This window comes from Kryptolebias marmoratus, linkage group LG17 (assembly GCF_001649575.2).
Source record: "Kryptolebias marmoratus isolate JLee-2015 linkage group LG17, ASM164957v2, whole genome shotgun sequence".
Taxonomy (NCBI): domain Eukaryota; kingdom Metazoa; phylum Chordata; class Actinopteri; order Cyprinodontiformes; family Rivulidae; genus Kryptolebias; species Kryptolebias marmoratus.
The window spans coordinates 13,056,315-13,073,850 of record NC_051446.1 but is presented as its reverse complement, the minus strand read 5'-3'; the positions used below and the strand labels follow the sequence as shown (position 1 = coordinate 13,073,850).

The following is a 17,536-nucleotide window of genomic DNA, read 5'->3' as shown; positions in this document are numbered from 1 at the left end:
GAGGGGGGGAGGGGGGGGGGGGGGAGACGCTTCCCTCAGACGGACAGCGACACGAAGCTGTTGTACTGTTGGATGTTGCGTTTCAGGATGTCCGAGCACGGGCCCAGGACGCGCTCGAAACGAGGCCGGTCCAGCTTTACGCACTTCAGGGGCCCCCGGGCGACCACCGTGGCGGCGCGGGGGCGGTTCATCAGCAGAGCGATCTCACCTGGAGAGGGCACCAAAGAAACAAGCTCACAACTTTGGCTCTTAAATGGGAACCACTAAGAAAACAACCGACCGATCTGTGATGATTAGATTAGATTAGATTAGAGGACACTGGTCCCGCATTCCTCGCCAACCATGAACTGAAAACTGAATCATATTTACGACCGCACGGCGTGAAACGATATTGCTGTAATTCTCACCAAAGTAATCAGATGGTCCTAATCTTCCCACTTCAACAAACTCCTCGTTCTCCGAGCGCCGCTGCAAAACAGCCGCAGAACCCTGGAAAACACACACACACATTATCTTCTTCACCTCCTCGCCTTTGCTGTGAGCTGATGTTTTTGTTTGGCCGTTCACATTAGCATTTAAATGCCGCCGTCAGCAGACTCCTGAAGTGACGTCACACGCAGCTCGCCGTGTCTACAGAAGCAAACATGGACGCTACACACGTTAGCGTGCTTGGATCAATTCTGAACTTGCTGTGCAATCAGAGCCGATTAAATTGTTATCTGCCACGCTTGTTTCGGCCAGCTGCTTCCCGCCTACTCGAGTGCAGAACTGCACCTTTGGAAGGGAGAGAGAAACAAATGCTGGTATCGATACGATGACACCCCAACATTAGCATCATATGGTGTAGGTTCTCAGTCATCCAGGACATCCAAAGCTACTTAACTTTTATTCTGTAGTTGAAGATGTTTCAGTTCCCATCCGGCAAGCTTTGGTAATTCAGAACTGGAGTGTGTGGAGTTCTTTAACCTGCGTGACGTTGGTATTGATAATATACACACACCCCTACTTCCATGACGTAAAATCAGGTGAAATGCGACATGACTGTTCAGACTGAGGCCGCTTTGAAAAGCACGAGATACGTGTCCAATCTAGTACCACGTACGATGAGTCTGATTGGAAAGAACTGGATTTGTGACTAAATCAAATCTGAAGTGGGCAGCTTTCGCCGGCAGCGTGAATGTAGCAAAAAGCACAATTTCTAAATGGAACATTATAAAAGCAGTTAAAATCCAACAATGCATCTGAAATGTGTCCAACCGTTTCGACATAACTTGTAATAAATTTGGTAACTAACTTAAAACGAATTGTGATTTAAAAAATTTTTTTTTTTTTTTTTACACAATAAAGTTCCTGTGTATTACTGTCTGAATGCTGATTGTTGACATCTTACAATCCTAACTTAAGGGCCGCAAAAAGTAAGCTGTGCATTCCTCTGCTTATACTCCACTTTCCTTGTTTGGTGTTATGATTCTGTCAGAGGCAGGCCTGTCACGATAAACGATAAATCAATTAATCGCACTATAAATTAAAATGAGGTCGGTAATTTTCATTTATCGGCGTTGTTTCTTCCTGCCTCTCTCTTTTTCTGGATGTCAAAAGGCTCTGATGCTCTTCACTGACCCCTTCCTTTCTCTTAGCGTCAGGGGGCGTGGCCTATCGCTTCAGATAGCCAGCTGAGGCACATCGGCTCGTACCTCTGCAGCGTTAGCAAGCTAAAGAACCGCTGTTTGATATTAAGGGGAAAAACGAAATGGAATTGGTTTCCAGCTGGAAGTAACAGCTGCGGTGTGGGAACACTTCGGATTCAAACCAATGACCGAGGCGAACCGCTGAACCTTTGGGAGCCAGTATGTCGCATTTGTGCTTTTGTTAGTTTGATTATTATTTTTTGAAGGGCAATTTAGTTTACAGACTTCATAATTCGTACTGTTTTGGTTGAATGTAGGTTGTATTTCCTTTTTTTTGTTGCTGTATTTAGTTTTTATTCAAGTACATTCTTTGTTAACGGAGGCTGAGAGTCCGTTTTATTTTGGTTGTTTTGTTTATTTTATGTTCCAGTTCCAGTGTTAAGTCTTCTTTTGACAGTAAAGTTTATTAATCTTTGAGACGATCTACTTGCACTATTATGTTATTATCATTACATTAGTTCAAAATGGACTCCAAATGATATTATCGTTTATCGCAATAATTAATCAGCAAAAGGAAACCAAATTAGTTTCTTTGTTTGTCTTTCTTGTTATATATCAGTGTCTAAAATGACCTGAAGTCAAACCTCACACTTAAATATGAAACATTATGTTTATATCCATGGAAGTTTTGCGACAAAACCTAAGATATAATTGATTTATTAGCATTAATCAAGAGATTTGTTTGTATATATTTTTATTTATTTTAATTAGGGCTCAATAAATGATTTCTATAGTTTGCGAAAACTTTAGACTGCCTGTAAAATGTTTGTCCACCTTTACAAAACCTTAAAGAGTTCGGATTACTTATTTCACATGAAAGGCTTGTTAAAGATTATTTAACTTAAGAACGAATGAATGAATGCAACAATAAACACGTCAAACAGTAGGTTAAAGGGAGGAAGTTAAGTGTGTGTGAAAGTGAGAGGGAGGTTGAATAACAGCAGACCTCTAAGATGATGAAGAACTCGTCCCCGGGCTGTCCCTGCACCACGATCTTCTGTCCGTCCTCGAACTGGACCGGTTCTAAGGCATCGGCCACCGTCAGACGCTCCCACTTGTCCAGAGACTCTGAGGACGGAGAACGCAGGAAACATTTCAGCTGGGCCGACAGACAACGCTGGGAAGATAAAAGCTCGAACTTGTTCCAGTTACGTCGTAGTGAGGGATATTTTTACATGCGCTTTCATGTTATTTTAATCTCCATGTCGAACACCAGTAACACGCTTTTATTGAGTCTATTTTTAAACTTTTGGAAAGAATGAAATTAACCCACCTAAAATGGACACTTTCCTGAGGAATTCTTCGTACATCTTCCTCTTTCTCAAAGTGCTTCCCTAAAAGAAAAAGGACGTTTGTGTTACTGGAACTCCAAAGGCTTGGACACATTATTTAACCTCCAGGCTTTACAATCTGGTGCTCCACAGTATCTAGGAGAAGTTTCCTCACCATGAGTATTCTCCTGTAGCTGTCTCTGTCAATGCCCCACAGCTTCACGTTGGTCTTGGCTCGGACTGTCGCCGCCCTCGGGGTGCCGTAGATCAGCGCCAGCTCGCCGAAGCTGCCACCCTCCCCGATGCTGGTCACCCATTCGTTGTTCACGTATACCTGTCAGATCAGACAGGCGAGGATTTAAAAAGTGAACAAAAAAAACCCAAAACAGGGTCTGTTTTAAGCCAAGCTGAGCGGACACTCACGTCCATCTCCCCTTGATCGATGACGTAGAAATTGTCGCCCTCGTCACCTGGAGATACACAACAATGCATTTAGTGTCACGCCAATGAACTATTTAAATAACTTTGCATTCACGCTTGCGAAATGTAATCCTACCTTGCTGGATAACAGTTTCCCCAGCAATATAGGTGACTGGAAACATTGCATCAAATATATCGCTGCAAGAGAACAGATCGAGTTGCTGCTGAACACATGCAAACATCCAAAGTGAGTTTTTAAACTTCCACAGAATGATTGACGGTCCGTACCTCCTCTCGTTGTCATCCAGGTGTGAGAAGAGCACATTCTTTTCGATAGCTTTAGCCAAAGCAGCCATTGTTTTGTAGTCTTTTGGAATGACCTTGAACACCAGGGATAAAACAAACAGTATTTCTACCAAATACAGGAAAATATTGTTTGTGTTGTATTTTCAATTGTCCGTGTCGGTCTGTGCCGACCTTTCTGACGTATGAGGCTGCGTCTTCCTCCGTGTAAACCTCAGCGCTGAAGGCTCCTCTTCGTCGGCGGCCCTTTACCACGGGGTTCATGGGTGGAGACACCTCCTCGTCGCGGGAGTCTGAGCGGGAACTGCTGGCCTTCTGCTGGCTCTGGATCTGCTTGGCCTCCTCCTGCGGGAGCAGGGAGGGACGGGGGAGTCAGAAAGGAGAAAGGACAAAAAAAAAAAAAAAACTGGGACATCTTTGACCCACAGAGATCGGTTCTGCATCTCTCCTCAGTGCAGACATTTTCAGCTCTTGCCATCAGAGACCGGGAGCGCCACAAAACTGAGCTCAGGTGACACACTTGTCCAATAACTTTTGTTACTTTTGCCTAAATATGAGCCAAATAGTCATACTGATTACCTCTGAATTAGTCATGATGTTCAGTCATTTTGTCAATGGCAATATTACAGTCCATGTCCTGAAATAAACTCAACTTGCTTTGTATTGAATTGTTTTGTTACTTCTAATACTGCCAGTGAACAAAACCTCCATGAACTACATCTCAATAATCTAAATCTCCTATCACAAGATTTAGAAGCCAAATCTCTATTTACCTTTAATCCTTTTAGTGTAACTGATTACATTCTTTTAAAACCACATATTAGTCACAGTTCTTTCAATATTTAAGCAAAATTACCCAAATTGAAGCAGATAATTAGCTTTGTATCCATCTAGTTTTAGATTGAAAGCTTCACCTAAAGGATCATAATACAAAAGAATAAAATCTGGACTGAAGCGGCTGAAAAAACAAAATGAGGACAAAAAAAAAAGTTACTTGTTATGATTTCATCTTTCTGGGTCTAAATGAACTCAAATGTCACTTTTTGACAAAACTTTGAAACAAATCATGATTTAAAAAGAAGACTTTATAGAAAGTATATATATATGTGCATTGATTAAAGACGTGTTTCTGTTCACTAAGGATGCTTTCAGTGTGAGCAAACCAAAACATGGTAACAATTAGAAAACAAATGTAAAAAACTACAAACAAATGGAAGGTTACACATGCACAGCAATTAACAATAAAGCAGTAGAACCACACTAATTTGACAACTATGCATTTTGCTTTTTATGCTAAGAGCTATTTGTCTGCTTTTTTATACAAAACTTCTGTTCCCAAACACAATAATAAAGAATTAAAAGTTAAAAGAAACACTAAAGCATTGATAATATCACAAAAACAAGTTGCTTCAGGTCACTATGAGAAATGACTTTAAATGAGTACAACTGACAATTTAGTGACTTTCTTTCAAATAAATGAAAGAACATAGTTTGTATAAATATCAGCTAGCCTATAAAACAGTGAGTATCAGGTGTAACAGATGTCGTCACCCTGGATTCATTTTGGCACTAACCAACAATAGCAAGTGAAGTAGTCACGAACCTTCTCGAGCCTCTCAAAGTACTCTCTGAGGAAGGCCATGGGCCGGTCGGGCCTGGAGGTGCACAGCTGGACAATGCAGTCCTTCAGCAGCTGCTGAATGTTGTGTTTCTGCACATACTGCTCACACTCCCTCAGACTCCGCTCCTCCTCGCTGCTCGTGCTTCCAGATGCCATGACGACAACCGCAACCCTGCTCTGTGACCTCTAACCTTTGTGCTGGAGAAGGAGGAGAAAAAAAAAGGAAAAAAAAAGCAGCTTGATGTCATTTCAGGACAGCCCAACACGAATTTGGTCGGGTAGCTGAGAACAATACAAGCGTGCGAGGAGTGTGTGTGTTTGTCAGGGCGAGAGCCGGACAGACAGAAAGCAGGGGAATGTGAGAAAAATCGAGCCGGAGCGAGAAGGCATGTGGGGGGGGAAGGGGACAGGGCGTTGTTTTATCACTGTGGAGTGCTCCTAAGAAGTGAAAACTGGTCATGATGATGTGATAACACATATGTGATTCAAGAGAAGAGACTGAAACAGACAGACGCTCTGTCCTAAGCTCATCTGTGCAAACCCCCCCCCCCCCCCCCTCTCTCTCTCTTCAATAAACCTCTTTATTACAGAGACACAGGAGCACATTATTTGGACTAATGGTGAAAGAAGAGTAAGTAAATCAATCTGCTGTAAACAGGCCATAAAAGCAAGTGCACACGTTTGAGTTCTCGTCATTTCACACCACAAGAAAGTTTCTGGGCAAATCAACCTGACAGATCTTTGATCGGCCGATTAGCACTGCTAACAGAAGGTTCCTCAGATCGCTTCGAGCCTCATCTAGCAGAACGGGGCCTAAAACAGGAAATCCCTCAACTCTGGCAGTGATCAACATGTGCATGTCAGACGAATAAATGAGCGAACAACAAGCCCTGTGGAGCAAACACAACAATCCCATTTTGGGCCTGCAAGTGTAGTGTGCATCAGGTAATAGGAATCAAATAATTTCTCACATGACTTGGGCCAATCAGGGGTTACTCCACATGAGTCTGACTTCATGCAACAATGTGCACTTGCTGTGGAATCTTGACAAGCTCGTTTGAATCGCTAAAATCAGTAAATAGTAGATTATACACGTACAAACTTGTAAAAAAAGGTAATATAAATTGGTTGCACCTACTTTAATTGTTTGAAAATATAACACACATTTTAAATCGTTGACTCCGTTGCAAATGGAGCAGATTTTCCTCTGCTGCCAACCAAATAATGAACGTCAACTTGGAAAAAAAATGGCTGTCGTGCTCGTTGACCTTGCTTAGAATAGAACTAAGAGGTTAGATAATAGTACACATCAAGTGAACAACAAACGTAACAAATATAATCGCCTTTACGGTGAGTCTGAAGCAAATGCCCCGTCTGTAGCACCGTCTAGGTCAGGAAGGCTTCACGGCGGCTGAAGAAGTTACTCACAGCAGGCGGATAAAGGCTTATTTACGAGCAGCTCATGAGTTATTACCACCGAAAGCACGACTAAAATTGAAAATGAACGTTGTTTAATATGGCTTAACTATTTTTAGCCTGGGTTGTACGCCAGCAACTGCGTTTGGTTTGATGCCTGGCTGGCCTGCTCTCTGTGCAAAGGCAAAGCTGTTCTCCAGTGACGCCATCTTGAGTTTTATCATAAACAAACGAGAAACGCAGGAAACAGAAGTCACCCATTCGGGGGTCGCAGACTCCACGAGACAAAACGAGCCAAATACTCACAAGAAACTGTGAAATCCTACCGAGCCTTTCGATGGAGACTCGGGGTGTATGATATTTCTCAAGCGCAACGTTACCAGATCCTCCTCTTCGCTTCGATTTTTTTTCCGAGCCCTGGACCGCTGCCCCACCGGATACGGCTGAGAACCAATCAGCAACAGCCGCTGACGTCAATTCTCCCCGTTCTGACATGTGAGCCCGTAACCCATGGCAACCTTAAAGGGGACGACACGGAAATCGTGACGTCAAGGAAACGGCTAAATGAAATAAATAGATACATATCTGAGTTGAAAAGTACAAACAGCAGTCTATCTGCGGTATTTTATATGGCCGAATAGCCGAGAAATGAAGAAACGTAAACGCCGGCTACCCAGATAAAGACTTTCTTGTCAGGAGCATTTTTCTGTAAATGCTGCTGAACGTTAACTTTAAAAAGCATTTAAATTGAAGTTAAAATATATGCAACATGGAAAGATGTTGAAGCTAGAAGCACTCAGAGATCCGCAAACCTCCACCAAGACCCATTATCATTGTGATGTCATATTAGGACTGATGGCATCGTAGTCAAGTGATGTCATCACTGAGAGTGCTTACCTCCACCTAGGCCATAGGGTCGTTAAAAACTTGTAGGTTCCAAATCGTGATCCTGATCACCACCAAAATGTAATCATTTGTTCTTTGTGTCAACCTCAACTATTCCTGCAACCAACTTTCTTCAAAATCTGTTAATTACTTTTTGAGTAATCTTGTGCACAGACAAACAAACAAACACTACAGAAAACATACCTCTTTGGCAGAGGTCAATAAAATAAAAAGTACATAGGTCTGCTGTAATTTGACATTTCTGCTGGCCTATAGATGTAAACCAACTAATTCGCATTCTCTGTAGTCTGCATCTCACAGGGGTGGTGGGAGAGTCCAAACCTTTGTTGGTCCGGTTTAATATAAAAATGAGGAGTAGTGCAAGAGAGGAAAAGCATATTGAAACATAACAGTTTTATTTATGAGAATTTTTATTTTTTCCTTCGTAGTTTAGAGGTAAAATCAAATGTACTCATAAAGATTTTGTGAACACTGTACTAGGTCGTTCAACAATAAAATGCCAGTATCAATACAATAAATACTTCGAATACCTTAATAATAAAAGACAAATAAAATTAGATTGGCTTTCAGATTAATTAAGCTGATTGAACATAATATAGCTACATTTTATAACTTCAATAATTGACAATTTGTTTTCTTGTTAACCTTAAAAGAAAATTAGACCAATAAAAAGTTCAAAAAAAAAAAGAAACTTGATCAACTGAACGAAAATCGGCAGTAGGACCTCACTGCAGAAGCCTCCCTTTGTTTTATCCAATCAAATAACCAAAACAATTCCTCGTGACAAGACTGAAAGCACAATTGACCAATCAGCACCCGAGTTCTCCTACATAGGCGGAACTTATTTGATATTGAGTCGTTTCGGCCAGTCATATAAGGGCTCTTAACAGCGTGGCCAATAGAAATGCGAGAAAGGAGGACTTAAAGTGTTATCGTTGGCCAATCGCTATGCACGTAAGAATGACGCATCCTCCCATCAGCTGTTTTTGTTTTGCTGTGCGAATGCTGGAAGTTAATAACGCGATAATAACAATAGTGTCGCCCGAGTGAAGGAAAACAGCCCCTGAAGGAGGGTCTAGCCGTGTTTTGTTTGGATTTTGGCTTAGCTAGTCCACTCGGCGGACGATGTGTGCAATTTGTGCCAGCCTGCCCGGACATTCCTCCTCCTGAAAGAGTGCGAGCGTGGCGTTTGGAGGAGTCGGCGGCGGAGGGGGGGGGGGAAACATAGGAGGAGGAGGAGGAGCGGGCTCCGGCGGGCTAGATCGACCCGAGCCACAGGCCTCCAACCTCGGACGGCGAGAGGACGGTGATTCGGGCGGTTCGGATGGAGTCCCGGAACGTGTCGGAGGACCCTGGCGGGCAGCGAGGCTTCATCTGCGCCTCGTTCAACCAGGACACCACGTAAGCGACCTGCGGGTCGGCGGGGCCGGGCCCACACAAGTCAACTCAATTTATTTATTTATTTATTTTTCCTTTTAAAGCTCCTAACTGTTGCCTAACAATGTTTAGCTGTATTTAAAAGCGCTGATATGGTTTCTGACGCAAACTGACGCGCCGAAGGGTAGAAATTACACGTTGGTTTTTTTTGAAGATTAAAATTTAAAGATGAGCTGGAGCTGAATTAGGCCACCGTGTTAATCTTCAGGCCCTGTTGCACATCAGACTGCTCAGTTCCACTTCTGCAGCTTTAAAATAAATCACAGGATTATACAGTTAAACTGAAATATCCCCCCTCCTTTAAGTGTTGCTTAAGTCTTTTGTCTTCCAATACTTTGTATCCTGTTAAAGGATTATGTGAGGGTTAACAAAGAACCACCAGACAAGACCTGTTCAAATTACTGACTTGAAGCAGGTGTTCCTTTTTTATAAACATCTGTTTCGGCTGTGATTATATCTAAATAAAATTACTTCCTTAGTCGTAATAAAACAGCTTCTTTTTTTTTCTTTTTTTAGGGAAATGTAAAGATTTTAATTTCAGCTGTTACCTGAACAAGAACTGAAACCTGAAAGACATCCTGTCTCATGAGATACTGTGTAAACATGCATCTTGTTTACGCTGAATGCAGAGGAAATATCAATAAATCACAAACCTTTTCAACCTTGTTGTAAAGTTTTCAGCTACACTTCATTACAATCGCTGTTCTTGTAAATCATAATAACAGCTCTTTTTTTTTTTGTAAGAGTCGGGTGTCTGTGGTGGTAAGAAGTGCTTCCTTTTTTTGTGTTTTTTGTTGTTTTTTTGTCACAGTTCTCTGTCTGTGGGCACTAAGACGGGCTACCGCCTCTTCTCTGTCACAGCTGTGGACAAACTGGACTGCATCCACGAGGGAGGTACGACTCCTAACTCGCGATCGCATTGCAGCTCCTGTGCACATTTGCCTAAAGATTAAAAAGAAAAACAAATTACTCATACAAATTGCTACCAAGTCACGAGACATCTGCATATGCTGGCTAAGCGCGAGCAGGGTTTTCTGAGCCGTCAGGTTCTTGTTGGTCAGACAGTGACTAAGATGGACTGCAGCGCACAGTAAGCACACACTGAACAGTTTATTAATCCTCAAAAAGGATGAAAGTCATTTAGAGAAGGTTTGAGCACAGAAATATTCTTGTGGCTAAAACACGATGGCAGAAAACCCATGGCTGATGTGCGTGTTTCTGCTCTTTCCCAGTGGAGTGTCCCGATGTCTACATAGTGGAGCGGTTGTTCTCCAGCAGTCTGGTCGTGGTGGTCAGTCTTTCCATGCCCCGGCGAATGAACGTCTACCACTTCAAGAAGGGAACGGAGATCTGCAACTACAGCTACTCCAACAACATCCTCTCGGTCAAGCTCAACAGACAGGTGAGGACAGGACGCCGGTCGTCACGCTGCCTTTGCTGTGGCGCGTCGTTGTGCTCATTTCCATGTCCGTTCGCGTCCCTTCTCATGTCGACGTCAGCGGCTCGTGGTGTGCCTGGAGGAGTCCATCTACATCCACAATATCAGAGACATGAAGCTTCTCAAGACCCTGCTGAACACGCCCGTCAACCCCTCAGGTACACAAGAGAGGCGCTTTACTGCCTTTTTATTTTATAAATCCTAAACAAACAGGTTACAATCCAAATCAAATGCAGGACTTAACTTTTTGAACTGACCGAAAAAGCCGTTTATTCTATTATAAACTCAAAGGAATAGTTTGGAGGTTTCAAAATAGGGTTCTGTCTGTGGAAAGGATAATTAATATCTTACCTGTTGTAGATAGATGTTTGAACAGCATCAGTTTGGAGACACAGGGTTTAATTCAAGCTGGACAGAGAAGCTGCCAAGATCTTTAAATGACACCAGACTCAAACATTTCAGAGCGGTTTCCGAGAATCCTCTTTTAATAGACCTCTGCACTGCTGTCGGTTTTGCAACGCACATTTATTTACAAAGAATTTTGCGTTTTTTTGCAAGTTCAGCTAGCAGTAGCACGTCCGGTTCGGCCTGGGTGCAATTCCGGCAGAAACGTCATAACATTTCCTCCAGAATACATGTTTAGTGGGAGATCAGGAAGACTGGAGTTGGTTTAGGACGGCAGAAATGACTGAACTGGATGGACAAGCTAAGAATGGCTAGTTCCAGCAGAGCCACTTTTAAAGTGGATTACTGTCGTCTTAAAACAGCTCCGGTCTTTAAAATTTCATAGCGGTTCTGCAAACATTTAAACCTTTAAATGATGGAGGCAGAAAATTTGTGATTTTTCTTCAGGAACCCTAACCCCGAGCTGCACTGCACCTGTAGTGCTGCATTTCACACTTGCAAATAACCATAGAAATGTCTGTATATAACTGTGTACTGTTAAACCGACGGCAGTATGAAGGGCTTTAAAATGGTGTTCGAACAAACCGCTTGAAAACCTCGGAGAATGGAGTTGTTTAAAAATGGCAGCAATCCACTTTTGGTGTTAGCTGCATTCGGACATTAGCCATTAGCTCCTCAGTCTTGTTAGAATTAAATGTTATTTCTTGAAACTGAGGTTATTCAAAGAGCTTTTACAACAGGCAAGATATTAATCGATTATAATATTTCCACAGAACCCCGCTTAAAAATGTCCAAACTATTCCTTTCACTTTGCGTCGGCTGCTTGAAGCTCATTACTTCCTCTGTCAGAGCCCACATCATGTTGTTTTGAAGTTTGCCCAATATCAGGATGCTTTAAAAAAAAAAAAGGTCCAATAAATACTCAAATAGCCCATGCATAAAGTCAAATTATTTGTGGCTGCACAAAGTGCATAATGCATAATACATGTTTAGTGGGTAGTGTCCTGTTGTAGTTATTACCTGCAAGCGTGAAAATTTTAGGTAAGGTTTGGGAGCAACTCAGTTTGATCATATCTTGGGTATTTATGTAAATGTCAGTTTCTGCATTTACTGTATTTTCTGCACTATAGGGCCCACTGGATTATAAGGCGAACTGTCAATGATTGGTCCATTTTCAAACTTTTTTCATATACAAGGTCCCTCGTCGTGCACCTCCCAATTCTTTTAACTTCACGTGGACCATGCGCGCCGCGCTCCATTTAAAATGGACGATTTCGGTGCTCTAGCGGAGCTGGTTCGCCTGTATCAGCATTTCTATGATCCCTCTATGAGAGATCACAAAGATAATCAAACGGCTCAAAACTCACGGAAGAATATTGCACTGACGTAAGCATCAAGTATAAACGCCTCCACCGCTCACCGTGCGAAGAGCCCTGCGTGACTATAACTGAGCCTTAATGCTGCGAGCGGTGCGGCTTTGTAGTTTAACCAAAGTCGTACTAAAACATTACAACTTCTTACATATATAAGGTGCTCCGGATTATAAGGCGTACTGTCGTATTTTGAGAAAATTGAAGGCTTTTAAGTGCGCCTTATAGACGGTAACTTGATTTTCAGTTTGATTTAGATAAAAAAATCTTTCCTTCAGTTCAAGATTAATACAGGCAACCTGATCAAATCTGTGCAGTGTCAGCTGACAGCAATGCTACTGATAAAACTGAGCTTCTGTGCAACCCTGTAGGTCTGTGTGCGCTGTCTGTCAACCACGGGAACTCGTACCTGGCGTACCCCGGCAGCGCCACCATCGGAGAGATCACGGTCTACGACGCCAATAACCTGGTGAGGCTGCGTGGCACTCTGTAGCTGAGGATTTATAGCTTGTGGTGAAAAGCAAACCCGTGTTGCTGATTCAGACGTACTTCTTCTGCCCTGTAGAGCACAGTGACTCTGATCCAGGCCCACGACAGTCCATTGGCGGCCCTCACATTTAATGCCTCTGGCTCCAAGCTGGCCAGTGCATCTGAGAAGGTGAGAACGGGATTCCTCTTTTTTTTGTTGTTGTTGTTTTCTGGTTTCATTACTGATCAGTACAACTGAGCGGCTTCCTCTCCTCCACAGGGTACTGTAATCAGAGTTTTCGGTGTTCCTGAGGGTCAGAGGTTGTTTGAATTCCGGCGAGGGATGAAAAGGTGAGCGTTCATTTCTCCCGTCATGGCTGGACATGGGAATAATCCCAACATTACTGGCCTATGGACATAAACGGCCTAACTGTACAAATACACAGACGAAAACATCTTTAGCTGTTCATTATTTCAACTTTTTGAAACAAAAACAAACTTAAACTTGTGTCGAGCGTTACATTTCCTTTTTGCTGAAATCTTTAATCGAGTCTTAACGTTTGCGAGTTTCTGTTCCTCATTTGTGTGTTTCAGATATGTTAGCATCAGTTCATTGTCCTTCAGCGCAGACGCTCAGTTTCTGTGTGCCTCCAGCAACACTGAGACCGTTCACATCTTTAAACTGGAACAGCATAGCCCCAGGTAAACACTCATACTGGTTATTTTCACTTGACCTTTAAGTCAAAATGCAGCACGCTGCTGTTACACTCTTAAGGTAGTAATCTCACCGAGCTGCAACTGAAAATAGATGAATTTGTAGTTGCAGCCTCACTGAGTTGAGTGTTTAGGTTCTATTCTAGGCCGTGTGTTTTATTTTGTTGCTCAGCTTCACCAACATTGTACTCCCCTTTGCTTGCTTTGTGCCCGCCTCAGCAGCCGCCCCCACATTTAGGATTTAATTTACTGGAGGACACTTTTGAAATTAAGATTCTGGACCAGTTTTTTATTAGTTTTTTAGACCTGGACATTCAGGGCTGTAACCTCGGATGTTTTCTGTCATATAAAAACTCCCGTGCAGGTGTCAGAATACAACTTCAGTGCTCTAGAATTTGTGGAAACTAAATCGAGAAGAATTCAAGAGGGCCATGACAAAGTTGAGAAACATTTGAGATGGGTTCGAGACTTAATTGAGAGAGGCTTGAGATGAACGCAACGAAACTGAGAAGGGTTCAAGGCAGAACCAGGTCACCAACGACAAAATTGAGAAGGATTTGAGTTTGGTTGAAGACCCTCATGACAACTCTGTGACTAGTTTGAGACAAAATGTTGTCTCAATTTTTTTTTTTTTTGAACATGTTCAAAAGTCAGTTGACAGAACTCGGCCAAGAAAATTGAGAACATTTCCCAAATTCACTGGTGTTTCTAATAAAAAGTTAGTGAAAATGTGTGGTATTTGAAAAAAGGGTTTTACCTTTTCAGTAAACATCCATACCTGTGGTCAGTTGACAGGACGTGCTGACATGACTTGCTTCTGGAACATCCCACGGCAATAGCAGGGCCAAAACCTATTTGTTTAAGGTAAACACATGCAGTTATTTGGCGTGTTTGCTTATTGCAGCACTGCTTTGGGGTCAAATGCTGCAAAAAAAAAAACAATTCGCTAGAATTGGGTCCGTATGTCAAGCTTGAGCTGGAAAGATCAAACTGTGGTAGAGAAATGACCTCATTTCCTGATTGACAGCTTTTTTAATTAGCTGTGAAAAGTTACAACTCAATAAATCCAGCCTTGTAAAATAAATCCTGACAATTTTTTAAAGAACTGCATATCACTTGCTGCCTTTCAGGCCAGATTTTAAGGCTAAGATCAACTTATGTTAAGAAATGATGGATTTATAGTCATGGTCAAATTAAGGTCGGTTAGATTTAAGTATGTGTTGCGGATGACTCAGCTAGGCGCCAAATTTTAGCTCATATATTGAGCAAACATTGCATTATGGCCATTTTTTGTGCTGGCCAAGGCTGATTAGCTGTGGGAGCCTATTTGCATCCAGTGTCAACATCGAGTGCGTCATCCAAATCTGTCATGGGATATTTTGCTGACAGACAGATCAACACAATCGTGCAGGTTGATAAAAAGTTGTAACTCCAAACTACTAGTGGTTCTTTTTTGCTTAAGGGGCTAAAATGAGAAATTCTTTAAAGTTCTTTCTTCTTCTAGCAGGGAGTGTGCTGAATTTAAACTTACATCGTCAGCAGTAATTTAATCGCGGGTAAATGTCACTTTTTACGTCAGCAATTCTTGTTTCCCTGCAGTCAAGATGAAGAGTCCCCCACGTGGTCGGCGTACGTGGGCAAAATGTTCACGGCTGCCAGCACTTACCTACCCACCCACGTATCCGACATGATGCACCAGGACCGAGCGTTCGCCACCGTGCGGCTCAACATGTTCGGCCTGAAGAACATCTGCGCCCTGGCCACGTAAGAGACCGGCGGGACGGCTGGGTCAGAGTAAGTGGCTGCGCGCGGCTTTGGTTGCCCTCTCACGCGTGCTTTATCTGTCAGGATTCAGAAGCTTCCCCGCCTGCTGGTCGCGTCCTCAGAAGGCTTTCTTTCCATCTATAACGTGGATCCCCAAGATGGAGGCGAGTGTGTCCTCGTTCAAAAACACAGGTGTGTGCGTGTTTTACCCTTTTTGTGTAACACCGGACAGCGTAATAAAGTGTTTAAAAATGTCTGTTTCCTGTCCCTACAGACTCTTTGAGTCTACCGAGGAGCAAGAAGAAGAGAAGGAAGAGGAGAACCAGGAGGACGTCCCTCCACAACCAGCCAGCCAATCATACGCTGCCACTGTGGCTCTCCCTTCAACCCCACCCTCCTCCACCACCCTCATGGGTAAAAGTGTACATTTTCATGACACAAGATGATCTGAACCGAATAAACAAGGTGTCTAGTTTCCCCCATACTGTATTCTTAAGGATGATTTTTTTTCTAGACTGACTAAAAGCTCTGACTGTAACTGTAGACGTTTTGGAGTTAGTAATATCAGCTTCATCAGTGTTTACAGATCTTTATGTGTTGCAAGGAAAATGGGCAACAGGAGCAGTTTAGTGAAATGTGCAGACATAAATAAAAATACAGTATCAGGCAAAAAAACAAACAGTTTGTTCAGTTCTGGGGTTTAAAAGTCAGTGGCTGAGTGACTGCTGACCTCGTCTGCAGATACGGACGGTGCTTTAAAGCAAAAATGCCTCACTTGCCCAGTTCTTGTGCGCTTCGACATATTTTAGCTGTTTCTCTTTTTTTTTTCTTTCATGAGAAAGTCCTTCTCACAGTCACCCTTTCATTCCCACCATTCTCTGGCAGATTTAGTGAGTTAGTAGATGCTTAAAGTTGAGATTCATAACGTCTGTCAGGTTCTGTGTCTCGTCTGTGTTGTTTTGTTTTTCTTACTGGAAGGACGTGACTCGGTTGTTGCTCATCTGTTGCTTCTTTTATTTTTTGCATTTCTCTCATGTGCTCTACATTCTTTAGGAAGCGCTGAACACCGCCATTCCAAAGTTTTTGGCTAATAGCTCTTTGGGGATCATCTTGTTGATGCAAAAAAAAAATATATTTAAAGTCGGATTTTACTATAGTCTGCCGCTGAAAGGCGAAATAAGTTTGCTAGCGTATGTGTCTGCGTACGTTTGACTGTGGTGTTCACAAGATATCTCATGAACTACAAGACAAATTTAAATTATCCTCTCAGAAAGTAATCATCAGGTTTACATCTACAACTGATTAACCTTTGGAGTCATTCCAATTCAGCCTTATCCAACACAAACGTGGCTACAACTCAGTCAGTTTTACAGACACGGAGCTAAAATTTGGTGCGGTAGTAGCTGAGAGCCATTCACAACACATAGTCTGAGCTCTTGCTGTGAGATCAGCATAACTTCAAGATTTGATTTGACATAAGAGGATCTTAGTTTAAACCTCTGGCATGAAAGGTGGCGGGGTTCAAGGAATGCTAGAAACCTTGAACAGAAATAAAGTGTGACAGAAACCTTTTATATCTTCTACGTCTTTGTGTCTCTCCAGGCTACTCTGAAGACGGTGGAGCGCAGAGGGGCGAAGTCATCCCAGAGCACGAATTTGCAGAGGGCCCCATTTGTCTGGACGACGAGAACGAGTTCCCTCCGGTCGGCAACCAGAGTAACTAACCCGAATCTCCTCGCTTCCCAAGAACCCCTCGCCCCTCTGTGTAAAAAAAAAAAAAAAAACAGTTCTTGTTTTAAACAGAAGGACTGGGCAGAAATATTCCCGACGAGCTGAGACGTTTCGGCTCATTTACCGCCCCAGACGTCCCCCCCACCTGCTGGCTTTGGGTCGAACCTCCGAGAGTATAACTTCCCAGTGTTTCAGTGTTCTGCATACCCCTCGCTCTCCGGAAGGAATCTGGGAAAAGGAAACTCTAAAAACGGGGTGGGAGGTCCAAAAACAAACAAAATAAAAAATAAAAAAAATAAAGCACCTGCAGAACATTTGCTCTTCCCATAGACAGACTTAAAAGTCCTACTGTCATTTCCTATATGATGCCAGTACCAACAGTGTTCGACGTTTGTAAGCAACAGAACTGAAACCCTGACAGCAACATTACATTACTGTTACTCAAGTTATGTTGTTTGGTTTATGACGATTTGTGAACCCTTTAGAACTTTCCGCATTTCTGATTTTTAAAAAATTCTTTATTCTTATTTTTTAAATGTTTCCTAAATTTAACTTCACATGATCCAATATTTTATATTTGTAGA

The 17,536-nt window shown here is 42.6% G+C and overlaps 2 protein-coding genes across 2 annotated transcripts in view; one reads left to right on the top strand and one right to left on the bottom strand.

Annotated features, from left to right (window-relative positions):
* Window positions 1-7,164, bottom strand: part of LOC108237253 (cAMP-dependent protein kinase type I-alpha regulatory subunit) — a 9,695-nt gene extending 2,531 nt beyond the window's left edge. Inside the window, exons 1-11 of the mRNA XM_037980895.1 lie at window positions 7,026-7,164; window positions 5,286-5,501; window positions 3,857-4,027; window positions 3,668-3,759; window positions 3,516-3,577; window positions 3,383-3,429; window positions 3,135-3,293; window positions 2,962-3,022; window positions 2,635-2,756; window positions 408-489; window positions 25-208 (exon numbers count right to left, since the gene is read on the bottom strand). Coding sequence (XP_037836823.1) covers window positions 36-208; window positions 408-489; window positions 2,635-2,756; window positions 2,962-3,022; window positions 3,135-3,293; window positions 3,383-3,429; window positions 3,516-3,577; window positions 3,668-3,759; window positions 3,857-4,027; window positions 5,286-5,459 — 1,143 coding nt within the window. The 5' untranslated portion in view covers window positions 5,460-5,501; window positions 7,026-7,164 and the 3' untranslated portion in view covers window positions 25-35. The remainder of the gene's footprint in view (window positions 1-24; window positions 209-407; window positions 490-2,634; window positions 2,757-2,961; window positions 3,023-3,134; window positions 3,294-3,382; window positions 3,430-3,515; window positions 3,578-3,667; window positions 3,760-3,856; window positions 4,028-5,285; window positions 5,502-7,025) is intronic.
* A 1,787-nt stretch (window positions 7,165-8,951) lies between these two features.
* On the top strand, window positions 8,952-17,223 carry LOC108237178 (WD repeat domain phosphoinositide-interacting protein 1). Its single transcript, XM_017418419.3, has 12 exons — window positions 8,952-9,026; window positions 9,874-9,956; window positions 10,295-10,464; window positions 10,562-10,658; window positions 12,647-12,744; window positions 12,841-12,933; window positions 13,024-13,094; window positions 13,338-13,445; window positions 15,057-15,221; window positions 15,306-15,413; window positions 15,496-15,635; window positions 16,824-17,223. The coding sequence occupies exons 3-12, from the start codon at window positions 10,366-10,368 to the stop codon at window positions 16,943-16,945; spliced, it is 1,101 nt and encodes a 366-aa protein (XP_017273908.2). The 5' UTR covers window positions 8,952-9,026; window positions 9,874-9,956; window positions 10,295-10,365; the 3' UTR covers window positions 16,946-17,223.
* The last annotated feature ends 313 nt before the right edge of the window (window positions 17,224-17,536 follow it).

Excerpts from the sequence above, each read along its gene's own strand:
- LOC108237178 (XM_017418419.3), top strand. The coding sequence starts at position 10,366 with ATGCCCCGGCGAATGAACGTCTACCACTTCAAGAAGGGAACGGAGATC. Across the intron at positions 13,095-13,337 it reads TTCCGGCGAGGGATGAAAAG|ATATGTTAGCATCAGTTCAT; the intron begins GTGAGCGTTCAT and ends TGTGTGTTTCAG. Across the intron at positions 13,446-15,056 it reads CTGGAACAGCATAGCCCCAG|TCAAGATGAAGAGTCCCCCA; the intron begins GTAAACACTCAT and ends GTTTCCCTGCAG.